The sequence below is a fragment of the Dendrobates tinctorius genome, unplaced genomic scaffold (genome assembly GCF_039654945.1).
Source record: "Dendrobates tinctorius isolate UK_male_01 unplaced genomic scaffold, ASM3965494v1 ptg000027l, whole genome shotgun sequence".
Lineage (NCBI taxonomy): Eukaryota > Metazoa > Chordata > Amphibia > Anura > Dendrobatidae > Dendrobates > Dendrobates tinctorius.
The window spans coordinates 1,072,073-1,095,486 of record NW_027361695.1 but is presented as its reverse complement, the minus strand read 5'-3'; the positions used below and the strand labels follow the sequence as shown (position 1 = coordinate 1,095,486).

At 49.5% G+C, this 23,414-nt stretch overlaps 1 protein-coding gene across 3 annotated transcripts in view; it reads right to left on the bottom strand.

Moving 5' to 3' along the window:
- Positions 1-584: 584 nt before the first annotated feature.
- IHO1 (interactor of HORMAD1 1) overlaps positions 585-23,414 on the bottom strand; it is a 39,238-nt gene continuing 16,408 nt past the window's right edge. Inside the window, exons 1-7 of one of the 3 annotated variants that reach the window (XM_073569622.1) lie at positions 17,581-17,714; positions 13,309-13,406; positions 7,122-7,282; positions 6,923-6,971; positions 6,747-6,834; positions 5,543-5,646; positions 589-2,666 (exon numbers count right to left, since the gene is read on the bottom strand). In XM_073569622.1, the coding sequence (XP_073425723.1) occupies positions 1,551-2,666; positions 5,543-5,646; positions 6,747-6,834; positions 6,923-6,971; positions 7,122-7,282; positions 13,309-13,395 (1,605 nt within the window). In that variant the 5' untranslated portion in view covers positions 13,396-13,406; positions 17,581-17,714 and the 3' untranslated portion in view covers positions 589-1,550. Of the gene's footprint in view, positions 2,667-5,542; positions 5,647-6,746; positions 6,835-6,922; positions 6,972-7,121; positions 7,283-13,308; positions 13,407-17,580; positions 18,905-23,414 lie in introns of those variants that run through there. The other 2 variants (XM_073569620.1, XM_073569621.1) reach the window with 2 other exon arrangements.

The following is a 23,414-nucleotide window of genomic DNA, read 5'->3' as shown; positions in this document are numbered from 1 at the left end:
TTCCATCTGATGTCTTGGGGACTTTAACACTACACAAGTTTCTGATATACATATTTCGGCCTTTTAGGGAAGAGTCAGATAACTCGGACGGGGATCGCAACACAATGCTCGGACTCATCGGCGGCTTTCTCATCCCTAACTTCCTGCCTTTGCATAATGTAACAGGACTCAGGACGCATAATCTGCTGTACAACAGACTGCCTCTCCAACAAACACAGCCTTGTTGTAAGCGCTGTCCAACAACACGTCCCGTAGTCGTTGCTTCGACTTGAACCTTTATCCAAGTTCAGAGTTTAAAGAAAATTAATCTGAGTCGTGGTAGGAAACGCTGGTGGGAGACATTGGAATGGATTTACCAAAACGGCATAAAATACAAACTTTCTTTGTTACCATAGCAACCAATCTCATTTTACCGAATCTGTTTTTTTTTTTACATGAAAGGAGTGTTCTGATCGGTTGCTATTGGTAACAAGCGCAGCTTTTCTGGTTAGATAGTTTTAATTAATTGGAATGTTTATTTACAGACACAATCTTAACAGATTCGCGGCCCGGGCCAGAAAGGGGGATTACTGGTTGAACATGTGAGAAAGAAAAGAAAATTGCCATACTTTTATAAAGATACAGGAAGCTAAGAATTGCAATTTTTTTTTTAATTTTGTCTTTCTTTTATTAATTTATCAAGCAAAACTTTACAATTAAAACAACGAACGTCTATGTTATCCCACATTACTGTGCAACTGAATTCTCAGGTTTCCATATCATGCTCTGTCTTCGGGAGCGCACTGCTCCCCAGCTTCCTGCTTTCTTGGGAGCGGTGTGCTCCAGAATGATTGACAGTTTTGTCCAGCGGTATATCTGAGCCGTGCCGGCCCAAACGGTGCAGTCTCTGGGGCTAACGAGCAGCATTTACAAACTCTATATGAAAGATCTTGTAAACCTGTTCTTTTCCTAGTAGATTGGCCACTGCTGATAGAGTGCAGAAGTAGCCGGTAACCTAAGCAACAAGCAAGACTATAGAATTTAAAATCTCATGTGTTCCAAGGAATGAAAGTAATTTTTAATAAGAAGCAAGCTGCAAAGTTGCGCGAATTTACTTTATATAACAACCTTTTAAAGGGTTTGTCCTGGACTTTACCACTTTAACAATGATTGCCTATCCTTAGGATAGGTCATCAATGTCTGATCGATGGGGGTGCGACACCTGGCACCCCGGCGGATCAGCAACTGATCCCGGTATTGAAAGGAACTGCTCCGTTGACTGAGAATAGTGGTCGCGGCCGGGTACTGCACATCCACCCCCTATAGATTTGAATAGGGACGGATGCTCAGTACCTGGCTGCGGCCATTACACAGTCGATGGAGCTGTGTAGTGCTGTCTGCTGCCGACACCGGGAACAGCTGATTGGTGTGGGTGACGAGTGTTGCATCTTCACAGATCAGACATTGATGACCCATCCAAAGGATAAGCCTTCAATGTTACAGTCGCAGACAACCCCTTTAAGTCTATGAAATGAATAAATAAAGTCAAGTTGACTTTGTATTTTTCCCATTTAATTGCTATCGTCGCTGCTATCAAAAAAGAAAGTGAGAAGATCCTTCTGTCCCTTCTTCTGGGCGGGAAGTGTGGACCTTTCGCTTTGCAATGGGCTTGAGGATGGGAACCAGACCATTTTATCTTCTTCGCACTCCGAGACTGTGTCACGATGCGGATTATTGCCGTCCCACGAGGATGCCTCGTATTGTCCGAGCTCTCTCTCCGGTTTGGTAAATCTGCTCCTGTCTCCTTCGCTGGCTACTTTTATTTCAGATCGCTCTATTATGTGCTGAGATCTAAGGAGTGAAAATTTCAAGCTATTCTTCTTCTGCGCCTTCCTCAGAGGCGCAGGGGTGACAGCTAAAGATAAAGATCCACATTTCTGAGAGAAAAATGTAACGCAATCTTGGGTGGTTTTGACGGGGTCGTTGCCAGGTGCTTGTTTGGGGTTGTCAGCGCTGGTGGTACACTTCGCTCTCCTCTTCTTTAGGCCTCTCCTACGCTTATATGTTTTTGTCCTGTTATTTTTGCTCTTAGATCTGCTTAGAATTGGTGGATTTTCCCTCTCATTACACAGACTTATATTTCTAGTTGAGTTGTCGTGGTGAAACGACGTGCCGCTATCATCCTGACATAAATGCTGGAGATTACGTGCAGATGTTACAGCTTTATCTTCCGTACTTAGTGCATTTTTCCTTCTTCTTTGATCATTGGAAGCTCCAAGATCATCTAAAGAATCCCTGGTGGGCGTCACATCGTGGGTTTTTCTATTTTTCGATTCTTTAACAAGTGTCTTTCCTCGGTGCTGGCTAATTGCGGCACATGTAAAAGGGGCATTGGCCGGTGAAGGAGAAGGTCCGATGGTTGTAGCCTTACGCTGGGGTGTGACATGTTCATGCACACGTCTGGGGGAGGTCTGCGTAGTTTTGTCTATTATACCACAGACCGGCTCCGGTTTGTTCTTACGGATTTCGTTTAATATTCTATCTTCCGATGATTGCATGGAATCTGACAACTGCGTACATTTTTCTGACAACTCCAGGTGCTTCTCTCTTTGCTGTAACTTTATTGCATCCGTGGCCATTAAAAGCAGCTGTATGTTCGATTTTATATCTGTCATTTCTGCATCTTTCTACAAAAACAAAGAAAAGGGTTATCCTAGATGCCACAGACAAAACAAAAAGACATTTGTTTTGCAAATTGTTCTCCGGGGATGAGAACTTTGTGAGATGAGTGGAGAACACTGAAAAGGGCATTAGTCGTCTAAGCCCGGGATAACACATGCGAGGAATACGGCCGAGTCTCGCATGTTAATACCAAGCACAGCCGCCGGCACGCGGGACCGGAACGTGCGGCCACATAGCAATACATGGAGCCGCACACTCCGATCCGAGTGCCGGTGGCAGTGCCGGGTATTAACATGCGAGACTCGTCCGAGTTTCTCGCATGTGTGATACCGGCCTAAGGTGGTTTCTTGCAGGACTGGCGCCAGCATCAGAGAAACATGAAGCGATGACAGGATGCTAATTCAAGGTGTAATCTGCACAATACTTATAGGTTTGATAGGGTCAAATTGAGTCAAAGGGGTTGTACACTACTGGGGTGCTGTATACATTAGCAAAAAATCTTTATGTATCTCCCAGATCGACGTGGTTCTTCCGCTCTCAGCCCTGTGTCCTCCCTCCCGCTCTCCTGACAAAAGCAAAGTCACATGCCCATCGATTGGCTGCAGCCTTTACAATTATATCCGAGCTGTAGAAATACTGTTCTCACCTCTATACTTACCGTGTTTTGCGGACTATAAGAATCACCCCAAATGTTGGGGTTGTAAATAGGAAAAAAAAGTTTTTAATAAAATGGGGGTCCTTGTTATAGTTCATTTTTACCGGGGAAGGGCGGCGGCAGGGCGAGGTCACAGGAGGTAGGGTCGCTGCTGGGTGGCGGCGGATGTGTGATGTTGCGGGCTCCGGGCTGGGAGGAGGGAGTGTCATTGAGCGAAGAGCTCAATCTGCGGATGCGCCGCCTCCGGTGGCCATTTTCCTGAAGCCCACCACTGGGAAATCAATGGACTCTGCTCCTGACTGACATTGTTGAAGCGTAGGCTCTCAGCCTCACAACGCCGGGACACCCCCTCCTCCAAGTCCAGCCCAGAGCCGCAGGATTGCCCCACTACTGCCATCGCCGGCTTCCTGCAGCAGCAATCTTGCCTCCTGTGACTACGCTTCACCTCCAACATCCTCCACATCGGTAAGCTACATTTGGATGATAAGATACACCCCCATTTTCCTCCCAAATTAGGTGAAAAAAGTGCGTCTTATAATACGAAAAATATGGTACCTACCGCTCCCCTGCTCTCAGAATTGTGTCCCCTGCTGGTCTCATAATATAAATAATGTCACATGACTGCTGCAGCGGCTGCTGATTGGAAGCAGCGGTGACGTCACAATGTTTATGGAAGTAGATGAGCAGAGGACACAGGGCTGAGACCGATGGAGCAGTGCCGGTTTTAGGCCATATTCGCATGTTCAGCATTTGGTCAGTATTTTACATCAGTATTTGTAAGCCAAAACCAGGAGTGAGTGATAAATACAGAAGTGGTGAAATGTTACAATTATACGCTCCGCCCCCGGCAGCGCCCCCTCTGGTCAGCTCCTCCTCTGATCGCATGACGCTGCATGCGATCAGCGCAGTGGCGTACCGTCAATAGTAGCAGACCACGCAGCTGCTATGGGGCCCGGACAGGTGAGGGGGCCCGCGACGGCCGCTGCAGTTTGGCAGCTGTGCTGTGCTGACACAGTAGTACTATCTACTTTAATTAAATGTAAGCAACGGCCGCCAGCCGCTGTATACCCCCTGGCCCCTTGAAGCTCCCCTTTCCTTGTTTCGTGGTCAGCAGTTGGCTCAAGTCTCTGGCTTTGCATAAGAACGTCACGCCTCCTGGCAGCCAGAGAGCAGCACACGTGCATTGCAGGAAGCAGAAAGCAGAAAACATTCATGAGCCTCTCTCACTCAGGGAGAGGGACACACACACAAGACAGTGAGCCCGGCTGGGGGTGGATTTTTTTTTGTTAAATGTGTCCCCTCACTGTGCTGGCAGCCTGGCACTTTACATTTACAATGGCTCTGGCTGCACTTTGCACCTTAGGGAGGGGGGCCCGGCTGCACGCACTGTGGAGGGTGGAGGGGGCCCTGCATGCACTGTATAAAATTAATTGTTTGACCTATAACATGCATGCCTGGAGTTAAGAGCACCTGTTGATTTTTTTTTTTTTTTGGGGGGGGGGGCCCCATTCCGACATTCGCTATTGGGCCCTAAGATTTCTATGTACGCCCCTGGATCAGCGTACCCTATATTTAGCGTTGGGTACGTTGGTCGTGCGCTGGTACACTTTTGCCGGTGCTTGTGCCCTTTTAGCTCTGCGCGGAGCGCACAAAAATGCAACACAGTGCGTAGTGGATAACTCCATTAAACAGGCCCATGTCTGTTTTACAAATAATTGTAATCCCCCTTAATATACTGAATCTAAGTGATCATTTATTAGACCTCCTGTGTTTTCCCGTTCCTCTGTTATTCCTACTGAAAATGTAAAAAATGACAACCTTGTGTTGCCAGTCTTCTACAGAAAGTGTCAGACTGTGCAGGAACACATCCAATTGGTGGGGAATGGTAAGGGAGCAGTTGTCAATTTATATATACATTTCCAGAATGAAATGTATTTCACTAGAATCCACAAATTCCAGGAGATTCTAGATGAATAGGAATCGATTCACTCATCAGAAAAGGGGGCTGGTTTTGCTATTGAAATCAGTCAGCCATCCCCCTTCGTCATGTGCAGACACAAGTAGGGACAGACTAGGGGATCTGTAAAAATGAAAGTATATTCCTAAAATGTATTCAATTCAAGTTTAGCACTTTTATTTTCTAGTTAGAAAATCTATATATATCTCAATGGTGCTCGCAGGTTTATGCAGCAGTCTCATCATATAACATGAACATGTCCGACTCACAAGCTGGATTTTCTTTTCCAAGCCCAATATTGCTTGTTCCAGATCAGATTTCAGAGGCATTACTTTCAACAGAGATTCGTGATAACATGACATTTTTTCCAGCACTGAAAGAAATAGTATAATGTTATTTTATATCTTTATTATTTATGTTGTTCTGCCGCAACGGATGAGGCAAACACATTTTTAATATATATTTATAAATATATATATTTATATATAAATATACTCATTCAAAAATGAAGGCAGCACTCCATAGTATGTCTTTAAAAAGATAGTGAATTTATTCCATCCACATATCAGGGCAACATTTCGGCTCTAAGTGAGCCTTCCTCATGCAGGCTCACTTAGAGCCGAAACGTTGCCCTGATATGTGGGTTGAATAAATTCACTATCTTTTCAAAGACATACTATGGAGTGCTGCCTTCATTTTTGAATGAGTATTGGATATTGTGGCGAGTATTGCACTCCTTGCCTTTGGGGCCTTGCACCTGAAGATAGGTATTGTGCTGTTTTATATATATATATATATATATATATATATATATATATATATATAAAACGTAACGTTTATCAAAATGTAAGCAACAAATTCTAAAAAAAAAATAATTAAAAAAGCATATTTGGTATTGCTGCATGTTTAATTGTACAAACTAATAAAGTAACAAAACATTTATCCCGTAGAATGAATGAAAAAATCAAAATGACAGAATTGCTGTTTTTTGGTCACATCATCTAAAAAAAAAAAAGAGAATAAGATGGAGATGAGAAAATTGCACGGACGCTATAATGGCGATAATAAAAACTGCAAACCAAAAAAAAACAAGTCCTGACGCAATTCTATTGGTAGAAAAATAAGTTGTGGCTCACAAAATATTCCGACTGCTGACACTTGTTTGTTTTAAGTGCAACAAACAAAAAACTGTATAAATTTGGCAGCAACGTAGCCGTACTGACCCGTAAAAGAAAATTACCGATTCATTTTTACTGTAACGTAAATGTTGTAAAAACATAATAAAAAAGCTAAATAGCTGCATCTCAAATAGGTTAAACATTTCTACATTTTTATTTTTTTAATTACATGTGAACAACCTTTTTAACTTCTATTGACCCTCCGGTGTCACTATCCTTGCCATTATCAGCTGATTCTGATTCCCAGGACTTTTGCGCCCTCTCTTGGTAAAAATAAAAAGGAAATAAAACTCACAAGCTTTAGAAACGCCATTAATGCTTTCCAGTATAGATTGACACCTTAAACTTGTATTTTCCTCTATATTGAAAAATGGTCCTTTCAGCTGGAAAAAGGACAAAATGGAGAATTCAATTGTCTAGTTTCATGTAATTATTTATATTGTCCGTTTAGGATTTATAATAATTCCTCACCTCCTGCAAAGTCCCTTGAATGCTGCAAATCAGCTGATGTAATTGCTCGCTAAGGAAAAAAAAGAAGACGTGAATCAACGTTCCCTCTTCACACAGAATTATTGTTATTTATCGTTTGCTCCGCGTTCCTCTGACACAGGGCAGTGTTCATACGTGTTTGCATTTATGTCATGCCTTTTTCCATGATTCTGTAACGAACCTTTCATACTTTTCTTTTGCTCGTTTCTTGCTTTCCTCAAACTGTTCAATAATATCTTTTGGTTTTGACAGTCCGAAAGAATGAAATGTGCTCCTGTCTTTGGGGTCGCTGCTGCACAATGGAGGTTTCGCCTGATATTTCTGATATATACTTGGTTCACTCTGTGATAAATATTAAGTTAGTGCAATACTGAAAGTGTGGGATTAAAAAGAATCACAAATAACGTGTAAGTGCATTTTATGACACCAATAAATTAAAAATATATAATATATAAACAGTGAAAGGGATATTCATTATTGATCCTGAGTTAAATCCTATATTATACTCCAGAGCTGCACTCACTATTCTGCTGGTGGAGTCACTGTGTATATACATTACATTACTGATCCTGAGTTACATCCTGTATTATACCCCAGAGCTGCACTCACTATTCTGCTGGTGCAGTCACTGTGTACATACATTACATTACTGATCCTGAGTTACATCCTGTATTTTACTCCAGAGCTGCACTCACTATTCTGCTGGTGCAGTCACTGTGTACATACATTACATTACTGATACTGAGTTACATCCTGTATTATACCCCAGAGCTACACTCACTATTCTGCTGGTGCAGTCACTGTGTACATACATTACATTACTGATCCTGAGTTATATCCTGTATTATACTCCAGAGCTGCACTCACTATTCTGCTGGTGGAGTCACTGTGTACATACATTACATTACTGATACTGAGTTACATCCTGTATTATACCCCAGAGCTGCACTCACTATTCTGCTGGTGGAGTCACTGTGCACATACATTACATTACTGATCCTGAGTTACATCCTGCATTATACCCCAGAGCTGCACTCACTATTCTGCTGGTGCAGTCACTGTGTACATACATTACATTACTGATCCTGAGTTACATCCTATATTATACTCCAGAGCAGCACTCACTATTCTGCTGGTGCAGGCACTGTGTACATACATTACATTACTGATCCTGAGTTACATCCTGTATTATACCCCAGAGCTGCACTCACTATTCTGCTGGTGGAGTCACTGTGTACATACATTACATTACTGATCCTGAGTTACATCCTGTATTATACCCCAGAGCTGCACTCACTATTCTGCTGGTGCAGTCACTGTGTACATACATTACATTTCTGATCCTGAGTTATGTCCTGTATTATACTCCAGAGCTGCACTCACTATTCTGCTGGTGCAGTCTCTGTGTACATACATTACATTACTGGTCCTGAGTTACATCCTGTATTATACTCCAGAGCTGCACTCACTATTCTCCTGATGCAGTCATTTTGCAGGTACATTACTCATCCTGCACTGATCCTGAGTTACATCCTGTATTATACCCCAGAGCTGCACTCACTATTCTTCTGGTGCAGTCACTGTGTACATACATTACATTACTGATCCTGAGTTACATCCTGTATTATACCCCAGAGCTGCACTCACTATTCTGCTGGTGCAGTCACTGTGTACGTATATTACATTACTGATCCTGTACTGATCCTGAGTTACATCCTTTATTATACTCCAGAGCTGCACTCACTATTCTGCTGGTGGAGTCACTGTGTACACACAGTACATTACTGATCCTGTACTGGTCCTGGGTTATGTCCTGTATTATACTCCAGAGCTGCACTCACTATTCTGCTGGTGCAGTCACTGTGTACGTATATTACATTACTGATCCTGTACTGATCCTGAGTTACATCCTTTATTATACTCCAGAGCTGCACTCACTATTCTGCTGGTGGAGTCACTGTGTACACACAGTACATTACTGATCCTGTACTGGTCCTGGGTTACATCCTGTATTATACTCCAGAGCAGCACTCACTATTCTGCTGGTGCAGTCACTGTGTACATACATTACATTACTGATACTGAGTTATATCCTGTATTATACCCCAGAGCTGCACTCACTATTCTGCTGGTGCAGTCACTGTGTACATACATTACATTACTGATCCTGAGTTATATCCTGTATTATACTCCAGAGCTGCACTCACTATTCTGCTGGTGGAGTCACTGTGTACATACATTACATTACTGATCCTGAGTTACATCCTGTATTTTACTCCAGAGCTGCACTCACTATTCTGCTGGTGCAGTCACTGTGTACATACATTACATTACTGATCCTGAGTTACATCCTGTATTATACCCCAGAGCTGCACTCACTATTCTGCTGGTGCAGTCACTGTGTACATACATTACATTACTGATCCTGAGTTACATCCTGTATCTCTTATTATAAAATATCAAAAACAATACAACACAACATTCCAGAAAAGAAAACACATAAACCAAAATACACACATTAATCATACACTTAGGACATACAGAGACTTGTGCATAACCGTAACTTGTTATAGTCCCCACCTTTCCAGCTTAGGGGACCCCCAGCAGGAACTTTCCAACAGAAAACTCTTCCCATAAAATAATGAAAAACAGTTTTTAATCTTTCACCCCCATTCACTCTCTTTCAGTCCCCATTCACACTTCCACCCATACCTATATACAGGAAAACAAAAATATTCTTGGCCCATGCTGCCTTAAATAAACCTAGCCAATTCTTTTTTGGCAAAATTACCTACACCAGCTTAACACCTCAATATACACATACACATACATATATATATATATATATATATATATATATATATATATATATATATATATATATATATATATATATATATATATATATATACATACATACATACATACACATACATACATACATACATACATATATATATATATATATATATATATATATATATACACACACACATACATACACATATACACTTTTTTTTTTTTTTTTGCTGTTTTTTTATTATTTTTCCAACCACCCACACCACAGGTCCATAAATGTCCATTGCCTTATCACGTCTAGGCCTGATGAGCACGAAAGTTTATGCCCACAAGCAAAACCCTCACCCATTTGCCCCCGATGTGCTCAAAAATGGTCCATTTTCCATAATTTCCATGGTCCATGGTATATGGTATATCCATTCGCCACTTTCCCCTTGGTTTAGGGTCCTTTTACTTTTTTTTTCCGCTCTCACCCCCCCATTCACCGCCCTCCCAACCTCACTACGCCCCCCATGCACATCTGACTACGGAAAAGAATAACACATACTACAATACATATACTACAATACAATATTACAATGCAATGTCATTACATCATTTGCTTCACCGAATATTACCACACCACAAACCTTTACTTACAGGCCCAAGTTCAGTGCCTGCAAGCCCAATATCCATTATTTCCATTATCTCAAAACAAAAATCTAGGTGTGCCATGCAGTAGCCCACCACCAGGAAAAAGGAGTTCTAGAGGCCCCATCCCTCACTAACACATTCACCCTGTCCCTCAACAACTAAGACTGTCCCTACTTCTGTCCCTAAAGAAACTGTCCCTATCTGTCCTTACCTGCCCCTACTCTACCTACCTTATCATAACTAACTCTCTATCTGTCCCTCAGTGCCTGTCCCTCCCTGTCCCTATCTGCCCCTACTTCTGTCCCTCACCACCCACACCACCTTATGCTGTCCCTACCCACATTCACACAAAATCTAGCTCTCCCTAGAGTGCGTTTTTAAAAGGAAAGGCCCCTCCAAAGCCAAGAGGCCCTCCTCACACCCAACCTTTCGAACTCCAAAGAACGCACCTTCACCAGGTCACCCAGGATGTTACTAACCACCTTTTCCCTTGGGAGGGCTTTCTGCCGCGTCGAAACTAAGCACCGTGCATTCCAAATGTAGAACCTAACCACTACACTGACTAGGAATAAAGTGCCCCGGTCTCGGCCACCCAGAGTTCTGAACGCTCCATAGGCCCACTCAGCATAGGAGAGGGACGCCAGCCGCGGCCAACGTATGGAAGCCCCCACCCTGTTGTAAACCTCTGTATTAAAGGGACACTGAAGCAGGAAGTGCTCCATGCTTTCCAGCACGTCGCCACACTCCTCACGGGGACAACCCCGATCATCGGATTTCCTGCACTTCAGGTTATCTTTTACATACAGCCTCCCGTGGAAGCAGCGCCAGGTCAAGTCCCAAAACTTCGTGGGGATCCGCTTAGAATTTAAAAGCCCGAGCCCCACCTCCAGATCCCAGCCTGGGCAATCCTTAAGGGCCAGGGGCTTCTGGAAATGGGTCAACAGAACCCTCCTGTCAAGGCATTGCCGCGACATGGTCCTGATTTCCCACATTCCCAGACCCCACCGGCGGATCACCTTCAGAACCGGGGTAGCATAAGCCGGGAGATGCCCATGAGGTGTGCGGAGGTCCTTCACCTGCCCTCCTGTCTCCCATTCCTGGAAGAAGGGCCGAAGCCAACCCTTGCAGGAGACTACCCACGGAGGAGCCCTCTCTAGCCAGAGGTTGGAAATGTTGGCTTTAAGAAAGGTGTTCACTAAGAACACTACCGGGTTGACCATACCCAACCCACCTAGTCTCATCGTGCGGTATGTGATCTCTCTCTTGATTAGGTTGAGCCTATTCCCCCATAACAGCAGGAAGAACAGGCTATAGACCCGTGTCCAGAGAGGTTCTGGCAAGATGCACACGCTGCCTAGGTAAATTAACAAGGGAAGCAGAAAGCCTTTAGCCAGGGCAACCCTTTCCCTTAGGGACAAAGACCAACCCTTCCAATGGTCCACCTTTTGGGCAGCGATCTTAAGTCTGCCCTCCCAATTTTGCTGGGGGTAGTTCCCGGGGCCAAATTCGATGCCTAGAATTTTGGCGGTGGCCTGGGGCCCTGGAAGGGTGTCCGGGAGATCAAAACTAGGATCTCCCCCTCCCAGCCAGAGACTTTCACACTTATCCCGGTTGATCATGGACCCGGATGCCTCCGAGTAGCGCACTACCTCTGACATGACCCAATCCGCCTCCCCCCTTGAGGACACAAAAAGGGAAACATCAGAGAGGACCAAGAGCCCGCCTGGTCCATCCCGACTCCCGCCAACGGTCCACGATCTACCCTCCTTAGGAAGGGATCGATCGCGAACACGTATAAAAGCGGGCTCAGCGGACAGCCCTGACGGACCCCAGAACCCACCTCAAAAGGGCGACCTGACCAACCGTTCACCAGCGGAAAAGTCTCAGCCCCTTGGTACAAGATCTCTAACCATTTTACAAAACCTCCCAGGCAGACCATACCTCAAAAGGACGGACCAGAGGTACTCATGGTTGACCCGGTCAAAGGCTTTCGCTTGGTCTAACGACAGCAAGTACCCCTTCCAGTGGCCTGCCCTACCCTGCTCCACTGCCTCCCGGACACCGAGCACAGCACTAAAAGTACTGCGGCCTGGAACAGAGCAATGCTGGGCCCCCGAAAGGAGCCGGGGTGCAAACTTCACCAGCCGATTAAACAGCACCTTGGCCAGAACCTTCCGGTCCGTATCGAGAAGCGCTATGGGACGCCAATTCTCGATACGGGACGGATCTTTACCCTTTGACAGAATAATTAGGGCTGACTTCCTCATTAAGTCGGGAAGAGTGCCCGAGGATAGACACTCATTAAAGACCCCTGTCAAGAGGGGGACCAAGGAGTCCCTAAAAGTCTTATTTAACTCGGATGTTAAGCCATCCGGACCTGGCGATTTCTTAGGCCGAAGCCCATCAATGGCCAGTCTCACTTCCTCCTCCCTAATTTCTTCTGCCAAAACACCAAGAGAGGGATCACCCCCTGGCTCAGGGACGGTTTCAGCCAGGAAAACCGACATCCTATCCCGATCCAGATCCTTCTTTTCCAAGAGGCGCGAGTAGAAGAATCTGACCACCTCCAGGATCCCTGATTTGGATCTGTTCAGGGACCCCGTACTGTCGATCAGTCCTGTCACCATCTTACAATTCACTGACATCTTACAGTTTCTGTAAGGGTCGGGCGAGCGGTACTTCCCGAAGTCCCTCTCAAAAACTAAAGATGTGTGTCTATCATACTGGCACCTCTTGAGCAAAGATTTCACTCTGGAGATTTCCTCACGGTCACCTCCAGTCGAGACAAGCTGCTCGAGTTTCCTCCCCAGAGCCTGATACAAGCGGTGCCTGTTCAGACTTCTGAGGTTCGAGAGCTGACGGAAGAACCCCGCCACCCGCTTTTTGAAGATCTCCCACCACTCTGACTTACTACTACAGAGATCCAACAGCGGTACCTGGCTCTGAAGAAAATCCTCGAAGGATTGTCTCACCTCCGCTTCTTCCAGCAGGGACGAATTAAGCTTCCACAGCCCTCTTCCCATCCGAGGAGTCTCTGCAACATTCAGAGAAAAGAAAATTAAACAGTGGTCGGAGAACTCCACCTCAACGGCGGACACAGCAGAAAAGATGGCGTCCTCCTTCAAAAAAAACCTGTCTATTCTAGACCTACTGCTACCCCTATGGTAGGTGAAACCCCCGTGGCCTGGGGTGTGCCGGATGTGGACATCCACCAGGCGAGCTTCACTAGCTATGCTATTAAGCGCGACGCTGTCATAAGCCAGGCGGTCTCCGGGACCCCCCCGGTCACGGGACCTCGTAACGGTGTTGAAGTCCCCACCGAAGACCACCTGTCGGCTCGTAAAAAGAAAGGGCTTGATCCTCAGGAAGAGACATTTACGGTCCCACTTGGACTGTGGGCCGTAGATATTAATGAGCCGGAGCTCTTGTCCCCTCATGAAGACATCTAGGATCAGGCACCTCCCCATTTCCAACTCAGTAACCCATCGGCATTCAACATCTGCAGTCTTTAAAAAGGACTGCCACCCCGCTATACGGCTCAGCCGCAAGAGACCAGTATGAGGGCCCGCACCTCCACTCCCTCCGTGCTTTAAAGATGGCCCCCATGTCCGTTAGTCTGGTCTCTTGCAAAAATAAAATTTCTGCCTCAATCCGGGAGAAAAAATCAAAGGCCGTGAAGCGAGCCGCATCTGGCTTAATGCTGGCGACATTAATGGACGCCAGCGTCAACGGGGCGAGTTCAGCCATCATGGGTGATCGAGTTGGATGGCCAGTTTCTTCCCTGCCCCGCTATCACCTCCTCCTGGGGAGGGGTCAGACACCTTCCTTTTTAGGGAAGCCCCCGACGTGTCCATCCCTCCCCCCCCAGTGTCCTCGCCCCCGGGTTCCAGGCCTGTCCCCCCCTCAGGAGGAACAGTGCCCCCTGAGGGACGGACTCCACCATCCCCCGAAGGACCCTCCGGTGTTACCCCCGGCCCAGCACCCTCGTCTTGCGGATCATCATCTGAACCTCCGAGGGCGCTGAACCGGTTGGAGAGTCTGATCAGAGGGGGGTCAGCGTGCCCTTCCGTATGCACTCTTGTGGTCGGGGGCGGGGGGGGGACTTTGAAGACTTGTCAGCCCTCTTCCCTCCCGATTTACGTTTGGCACGCTTGTTTTTGCCACCTGATGCTGTAGGCTGCCCCCTGACATCCTCGTCGACACTTTCATAACGAGAGGAGTCGTCTGAGTCAGCCGCTTTCTCCTCTCTCTCCATCCTCCTGATCTCCTCACTCACCGCACTCTCCCCCAGGGCCTCAGAGGCTTTTGCCACGGGCCTAGAGGGAGGGGCAGGCATCACCCCAGTTTCCCGAGGCTCCACCTGCCCCTTGCCTCCATGGCGTTTTTCTTGCCTCCGCTCATAAGCGGGGCCCCTTGCCTTAGCATTGCCCTTCCTCACCGGCCCCTCAGCCCTTCCCCCTCCGCCACCACCTGCCATGGCAGAAGCACCGCCAGAGGTTGCCCCCTCACGGTCTTCCCCCACCGGGCCTGCAGCGGTATTGGAGAAAGAGCGAGGGCAGCGGCTGAGCGGGTGACCTAGGTCACCACACAGGTGGCACAGAATGTCTTTGCACAAGGCGGCCAGGTGGCCTACCCCACCACACAACGCACAGTTCTGCACCTTGCAGCTGGCGCTGAAGTGGGTGGGGTCGCCGCACTTGTGGCAGACCTTCGGTTGCCCCTGGTAGAAGACCAGGATCCTGTCCCTCCCCAAGAACGCCGAGGAAGGGATGTGGGTGACCGTGCCGCCGGAAACCTTCAGCTTTACCATGAAGGTCCAGCCCCCCGACCAGATGCCAAATTCGTCACTGTTCTTTTTTGGGACCTGGGTGACTTCCCCGTAACGAGAAAGCCACGTCATTATGTCCACGCCTGCGAGTGACTCGTTACAAGTCACCACGGTCACTCGCTTGACGGCATTTTGGCGAGACACCGCTTGCGCAACGAAGTCTCGCCATCCGGGCTCTTCTCGCACCAGCTCGTAGTTCGACCAGAAGAGCTCAAGCCCCTCTGGCCGCACGAAACTGACATCAAAGAAGCGGGACGCCGAAGGATGTATCAGGGCAAAGATGTCATTCGCCCCGAAGCCCATCTTTAGGAGGAGCTCTACCACCTTGCTCCTGGGTGGACAAGCTTCATTGCCCCCCCACCTAAGACGGACCACATTCCTTCTTGGCGGCCCCTGCCCGGCTGTGGGGAGAGACCAAACAGTCCCTCCCTCCCTTTGATTTTGGAAGGCAGCAAGGCCGTGTCTCTCTATCCAGAAAGACAGGTCCACTGTCCTCCCCTCTACTGTTACCGACCTTTCTCCCCTTTTAAGGGCCTCCAGGAAACGGTGGTGCAAAGCGCCGTCCCTGGAACCCGGAGGCGAGGAGACCCCCCCAGGACCACCCTGACCCCCAGCCGCGGCCCCCGCATAGTTACGTTGGGGTCTCGCGGCCGGGGGGGCAGATGGGCCAGCCCTCCCACCACCACTTGTGCCTGCACCCCCATTCGTCCTCCCACTCACTCTCCCATTCACTCTATTATTCCCACTCACCCCAGCATTCACTCCAGCACTTTCAGCCACATTCACTCCCTCATCCATGTCACTCACATCCCCATTCACGTCCACAAACAACTCCTCAAAAATATCAGTCACCCCGCTCTCACATTCACTCACGCACTCCTCATACTCCTCAGCACCAATTTTATTTATATTTACATTTTTATTTACATCAGCATTAACAGTTCCTTTGCCGCAATTTTCCCTCCCACCTGCTGGGGGCCCTAGCTGGCCAGGTGCTCCATGATTGCCTTTACTGGCCAAGAGTGCTGCTGCCCCTTTAAGTGCCTCAGTGCTGATGACATACTGCACATTTCCCTGGCTGTGCCTGGGAGCAGCAGCTCTTGGTTTCTCCAGCACCATTTTTTTTTCTTTTTCAGAGTTTCTTTTGTTTTCCTTGCTCTGGGCAGGGACGGCCTCTGGCACAGCTCCCTGCCCTGCATCCTTCTTCACTCCCTCTGCCAGCTTGCCAGGGGGCACCAGAGTCCCCGCACCCTCAGATGAAGGTAGGTGGGCTGGGGACCCCGACAACCCCCCGCCAGCTTTTGGGGGCAGCTTGCTTGCACTGCTTGGGAGGGTGGGTGGGACAGAGGGCAGCAGGCCTGCTGTGGCCACGCCCCCCCGCCAGTCACGGCCACCACGGGCAGAGCAGTGACCCCTTGTGAGGCCATGCCCCCCCAGGTGACGCGGACGTAGCGAGTGGGACAGCGGCCGAAGAGGACACACCCCCCCCGCATGCCACAGCCTTTGCAGGTCGGGCAACACTCGGGAAGGCCCCGCCCCCCTCGCAGACCACCGCCACCACTCTGTGCCCACCACTTGCCACGGGCAGGGCCGGCCACTCCCCCTCGTCGCCCAGTGGCGGCGGAGCCCCCCGCACGGACCCCCTTTTGGGTCGACGTGCCGGAGACCCCGCTCTTACCACGGGCGCCGCCATGGGAGCGACCAGCTCCCTGCACCGCTTCAGTTGTTGTTTGATTTTTTGCTCGCCCTTCCTAGACTTCTGGACCCCCACTAGCGATCCAGACTTAGCGGATCCGTACGTGGGGGGTCCAGAAGCCCCAGCACTCGCCGCCGGAGGTGCGGCCCTGGCTGTACCAACTTTACCTGGTGCCAGGCCAGCCCCCCCTGCCACCGAGGGCTGAGCCTGGACACCACCACCAACACCACAACCAGCACTGACCTCCATGTCGCTGCCCTGGTCTGAACTGTCACCAGATGCGACAGTCAGGTCACAACAGTCATCTCTCTCCCCGCTCCCTCGCTGCGGACCCACCACAGGGCCCGAGCCGGGGTGGGTAGCGGGTTCCACACAGCGGGACAGAGGGGCCCCGGGAAGAGGAGCAAAAACCAGTTGTTCCTCCACGCCTTCAGAGGCCTTACGCCTGCGCCTCCTGTTTCTCCTCTTCCCGGTTGCCTCATCCTCTGGGCAGACTTCATCCCCAAACAACAGCGTGCCAAACCGTGCTGGGGATTCCATCTGCCGCACTTGCCTGAGGATGAGGCAGCCCCCCTCGGTATTACTCCCACTCCCTCCATCCTCCCCCTCGCTCCTGCTTTCCTCCGCGTTACTGGAGTCCAGCGGGAGGGCCAATTGCTCAGGGGCTATCCCGCTGCATGTTACCTGACTCCTGCTGGTGTCCGTCAGGTCTTCAGGTGGAGGCGGCCCGGGTGTAGCGTGGGCGCCATCTTGCTCTTCTTTCTCCTCACTTTCCTCCACCTGGGTGGGGCCTCCTGACCCCCCAGGAGACCCACCGGCCATGGCCCTGAACCGGTCCTCGTTCCGCAGCTTCTCCTGGAAGGGGCCGCTGCCAGCCATGATGACACTTCGCCGGCCCTCCAGGGCCCGAATCTCCTCTTCCAGCCGCTGGACTGTGGCGGCGACCTCCGCTTTCTTTGAGGTACGGAGCCTGTTTTTAGATATTATCTTGGCTCCCTCCAACTCCCCCCGAAGTCTCCTCAGCTGCTTCCCGGCCTCCTCATATTCGGAGAGGTGGGCATGGATGCGGGAGGCGTAGGTGGTAGCCGGCTCTCCCGCAGCCTTTGAGCCCCAGATGTTAAGGGGGGGCCCCGCCTCACCTCTGCCGGCTGCTGCACCTCCGGGGGAAGGGCCCGCCACAGCCTTCACTTCAGGGGTCCCGGACCCTGGAGCCTTGCGGCCCCCTGGGGTCCGCTTTTTCCCCATCCCTGGGACTGTCTGGCTGTGCCTTGGGCCTCCTGGTGGTGGATGAGGCCCCCCACCCCCAGCTGGCTTGCCGGAGGGTGGGAGCCAGGGGCACAGCCCCGGCGCTCAGTCCCAGGGAGAGTCCTCTTTCCTGGGAAGGGGGCAGATGGAAAGTCCTTGCAGGAAAAAAAAACCTCCCTTCCCAGGAGCTTAGCAAAACCCCAGCCTGCAGACGCTCAGCTGCGACGCTCCTCCTCTTCCTGGGCGTGTACAGAGCTGCACTCACTATTCTGCTCGTGCAGTCACTGTGTACATACATTACATTACTGATCCTGAGTAACATCCTGTAGCTCTTTTTTATTATAAAAGTATCAAAACACAATACATAACAGACTACATAATACAAAACACAATACATAGCAGATAAACAATGCTCCCGACATAAATATTTGTGCAAACCTCGCAATTTTACCTGATCCCCCAGGCTTTCCAGCCTAGAGGGCCCCAGCAGGATCCCTCCACCCCTATACAACTTGAAATAAAGAAACCCCTGTGTAACACATTCATCCCCTACGCACACCCTTTCACACTCCATTCGCGCTTTGCACCCATACCTATATACAAGTAATAAAGAAAAAAAACCATATTCCGGCCCTTCTGCCTTAAAAAAAACCATAGCCACTTATACTGGCAAAACCCCAGCACCAGCCTAACACCTCTACGAAAATTTTTTTTTTTTTTTTTTAAATTTTAATAATTTTTTTTCCTTTTTTTTTTTTTTTTTAAATTTTAATAATTTTTTTTTCCTTTTTTTTTTTTTTTTTTATTTATCATCCCCCCACCACACCCAAGGTCCAAAAGTCCATGGCCCATTACACGAAACACACAAGGTCCATCAATGTTCATGGCCTATCACATCTATCTCTTGGCAAAAACAGTTTATGCTCCAAGAGGAAAACCCTCACCCGGCTCCACCCAAAACCTATGCTATTTACCACGTGGTCCATTCTTCTTTTCCTTTCCACGATTTGTCCATCCACTTTCCCTTCAGATAAAGGTCCTCTTTTCCCATTCTCACCCCCCATTCACCCCCCTCCCAACCTCACTACACCCTCCCATGCACTCCTAACTAAAACAAAAGAAAGTATGTATAATACACAAAAATACAAATATACAATATATATCTACATATACACCACATAACATTATTACCATATTTGTTTTGGCTTGCCACCACACACTTTCCTTTGCAGACCCAAGATCAGTGCCTGCGAGCCCAATATCCATTAATGCTCTATGTTTCCAAAACAAAAGTCTAGAGTGGCATGCTTTAGCCCACCACCAGGAAAAGGAGTTCTCGAGGCCCCGTCCCTCACTAACTCATTCACCCTGTCCCTCAACAACTAAGACTGTCCCTGCTTCTGTCCATAAAGAAACTGTCCCTATCTGTCCCTTCCTGTCACTACTCCACCTAACTTGATATAACTAACTATCTATCTGTCCCTCAGTGCCTGTCCCTCCCTGTCCCTATCTGCCCCTACTTCTGTCCCTAGCACACCCAGTGAAACTTATGCTATCCCTACCCTCATTCACACGGAGCTAGCTCTCCCTTGAGTGCGTTTTTAAAAGGAGAGGCCTCTCCAAAGCCAAGAGGCCTTCCTCACACCCAACCTTTCGAACTCCAAAGAACGGACCTTCACCAGGTCACCCAAGATGTTTCCTACCACCTCATCCCTTGGGAGGGTTTTTTTCCGCGTCGAAACTAGGCACCGTGCATTCCAAGTGTAGAACCTAACCACTACACTGACTAGAAATAAAGTGCACGGGTCCCGGCCACCCAGGGATCTGAACGCTCCATAAACCCACTCAGCGTAGGAGAGGGACGCCAGCCGCGGCCAACGTATGGAAGCACCCACCCTGTTGTACACCTCTGCATTAAAGGGACACTGAAGCAGGAAGTACTCCATGCTTTCCAGCACGTCGCCACACTCCTCACGGGGACAACCCCGATCATCGGATTTCCTGCACTTCAGGTTATCCTTTACATACAGCCTCCCGTGGAAGCAACGCCAGGTCAAGTCCCAAAACTTCATGGGGATCCGCTTAGAATTTAAAAGCCCCAGCCTGACCTCCAGATCCCGGCCTGGGCAATCCTTAAGGGCCAGGGGCTTCTGGAAATGGGTCAACAGGACCCTCCTGTCAAGGCATTGCCTCGACATGGTCCTGATTTCCCACATTCCCAGACCCCACCGGCGGATCACCTTCAGAACCGGGGTAGCGTAAGCCGGGAGATGCCCATGAGGTGTGCGTAGGTCCTTCACCTGCCCTCCTGTCTCCCATTCCTGGAAGAAAGGCCAAAGCCAACCCTTGCAGGAGACTACCCACGGAGGAGCCCTCTCTAGCCAGAGGTTGGAGATGTTAGTCTTAAGAAAGGTATTTACTAGAAACACCACCGGGTTTACCATACCCAACCCGCCTAGTCTCCTCGTACGGTATGTAACCTCCCTCTTGATTAGGTTAAGCCTATTCCCCCATAACAATTGGAAGAACAGGCTATAGACCCGTGTCCAGAGAGGTTCCGGCAAGATGCACACACTGCCCAGGTATATTAATAAAGGTAGCAGAAAGCCTTTAGCCAGGGCAACCCTTTCCCTCAGGGTTAAAGACCAACCCTTCCATTGGTCCACCTTTTGGGCAGCGATCTTAAGTCTGCCCTCCCAATTTTGCTGGGGGTAATCCCCGGGGCCAAATTCGATGCCTAGAATTTTGGCGGTGGCCTGGGGCCCTGGAAGGGTGTCCGGGAGATCAAACCTGGGATCTCCCCCTCCCAGCCAGAGACTTTCACACTTATCCCGGTTGATCATGGACCCGGATGCCTCCGAGTAGCGCACTACCTCCGACATGACCCAATCCACCTCCCTTCTCGAGGACACGAAAAGGGAAACATCATCGGCATACGCCACCACCCTCAGAGAGGACCCAGAGCCCGCCTGGTCCATCCCGACTCCCGCCAACGGTCCACGATCTACCCTCCTTAGGAAGGGATCGATCGCGAACACGTATAAAAGCGGGCTCAGCGGACAGCCCTGACGGACCCCAGAACCCACCTCAAAAGGGCGACCTGACCAACCGTTCACCAGCGGAAAAGTCTCAGCCCCTTGGTACAAGATCTCTAACCATTTTACAAACCTCCCAGGCAGACCATACCTCAAAAGGACGGACCAGAGGTACTCGTGGTTGACCCGGTCAAAGGCTTTCGCTTGATCTAATGACAGCAAGTACCCCCTCCAGTGACCTGCCCTACCCTGCTCCACTGCCTCTCGGACACCGAGCACAGCACTAAAAGTACTGCGGCCCGGAACAGAGCAATGCTGGGCCCCTGAAAGGAGCCGGGGTGCAAACTTCACCAGCCGATTAAACAGCACCTTGGCCAGAACCTTCCGGTCCGTATCGAGAAGCGCTATGGGACGCCAATTCTCGATACGGGACGGATCCTTACCCTTTGACAGAATAATGAGGGCTGACTTCCTCATTGAGTCGGGAAGAGTGCCCGAGGAGAGACACTCATTAAATACCCCTGTCAAGAGGGGGACCAAGGAGTCCCTAAAAGTCTTATAGAACTCGGATGTTAAGCCATCCGGACCTGGCGATTTCTTGGGCCGAAGCCCATCAATGGCCAGTCTCACTTCCTCTTCCCTGATTTCTTCTGCCAAAACACCAAGAGAGGGATCACCCCCTGGCTCAGGGACGGTTTCAGCCAGGAAAGCCGACATCCTGTCCCGATCCAGATCCTTCTTTTCCAAGAGGTGTGAGTAGAAGGATCTGACCACCTCCAGGATCCCTGATTTGGATCTGTTCAGGGACCCCGTACTGTCGATCAGTCCTGTCACCATCTTACAATTCACTGACATCTTACAGTTTCTGTAAGGGTCGGGTGAGCGGTACTTCCCGAAGTCCCTCTCAAAAACTAAAGATGTGTGTCTATCATACTGACACCTCTTGAGCAAAGATTTCACTCTGGAGATTTCCTCACGGTCACCTCCAGTCGAGACAAGCTGCTCGAGTTTCCTCCCCAGGGCCTGGTACAAGCGGTGCCTGTTCAGACTCCTGAGGCTCGAGAGCTGACGGAAGAACCCCGCCACCCGCTTTTTGAAGATCTCCCACCACTCTGACTTACTACTACAGAGATCCAACAGCGGTACCTGGCTCTGAAGAAAGTCCTCGAAGGATTGTCTCACCTCCGCTTCTTCCAGCAGGGACGAATTGAGCTTCCACAGCCCTCTTCCCATCCGATGAGTCTCTGCAACATTCAGAGAAAAGAAAATTAGACAGTGATCGGAGAACTCCACCTCAACGGCGGACACAGCAGAAAAGATGGCGTCCTCCTTCAAAAAAAACCTGTCTATTCTAGACCTACAGCTACCCCTATGGTAGGTGAAACCTCCGTGACCTGGGGTGTGCCGGATGTGGACATCCACCAGGCGAGCTTCGCTGGCTATGCTATTCAACGCGACACTATCATAAGCCAGGCGATCTCCGGGACCCCCCCGGTCACGGGACCTCGTAATGGTGTTGAAGTCCCCACCGAAGACCACCTGCCGGCTCGTAAAAAGAAAGGGCTTGATCCTCAGGAAGAGACATTTGCGGTCCCACTTGGACTGCGGGCCATAGATGTTGATGAGCCGGAGCTCTTGTCCCCTCATGAAGACATCTAGGATCAGGCACCTCCCCATTTCCAACTCAGTAACCCGTCGGCATTCAACAGCTGCAGTCTTAAAAAGGACTGCCACCCCGCTATACGGCTCGGCCGCAAGAGACCAGTATGAGGGCCCGCACCTCCACTCCCTCCGTGCTTTATAGATGGCCCCCATGTCTGTTAGTCTGGTCTCTTGCAAGAATAAAATTTCTGCCTCAATCCGGGAGAAAAAATCAAAGGCCGTGAAACGAGCCGCATCTGACTTTATGCTGGCAACATTAATAGATGCCAGCGTCAACGGGGCGAGTTCCGCCATCATGGGTGATCAAGTTGGATGGCCAACTTCTTACCACTGCTATCACCTCCACCTGGGGAGGGGTCGGACACCTTCCTTTTCAGGGAAGCTCCCGTTGTGTCCATCCCACCCCCCCCCGGTGTCCTCGCCCCCGGGTTCCAGGTCTGTCCCCCCCCCAGGAGGAACACTGCCCCCTGAGGGACGGACCCCACCATCCCCCGAAGGACCCTCCGGTGGTACCCCCGGCCCAGCATCCTCGTCTTGCGGCCCATCATCCGAGCCTCCGAGGACGCTGAACCGGTT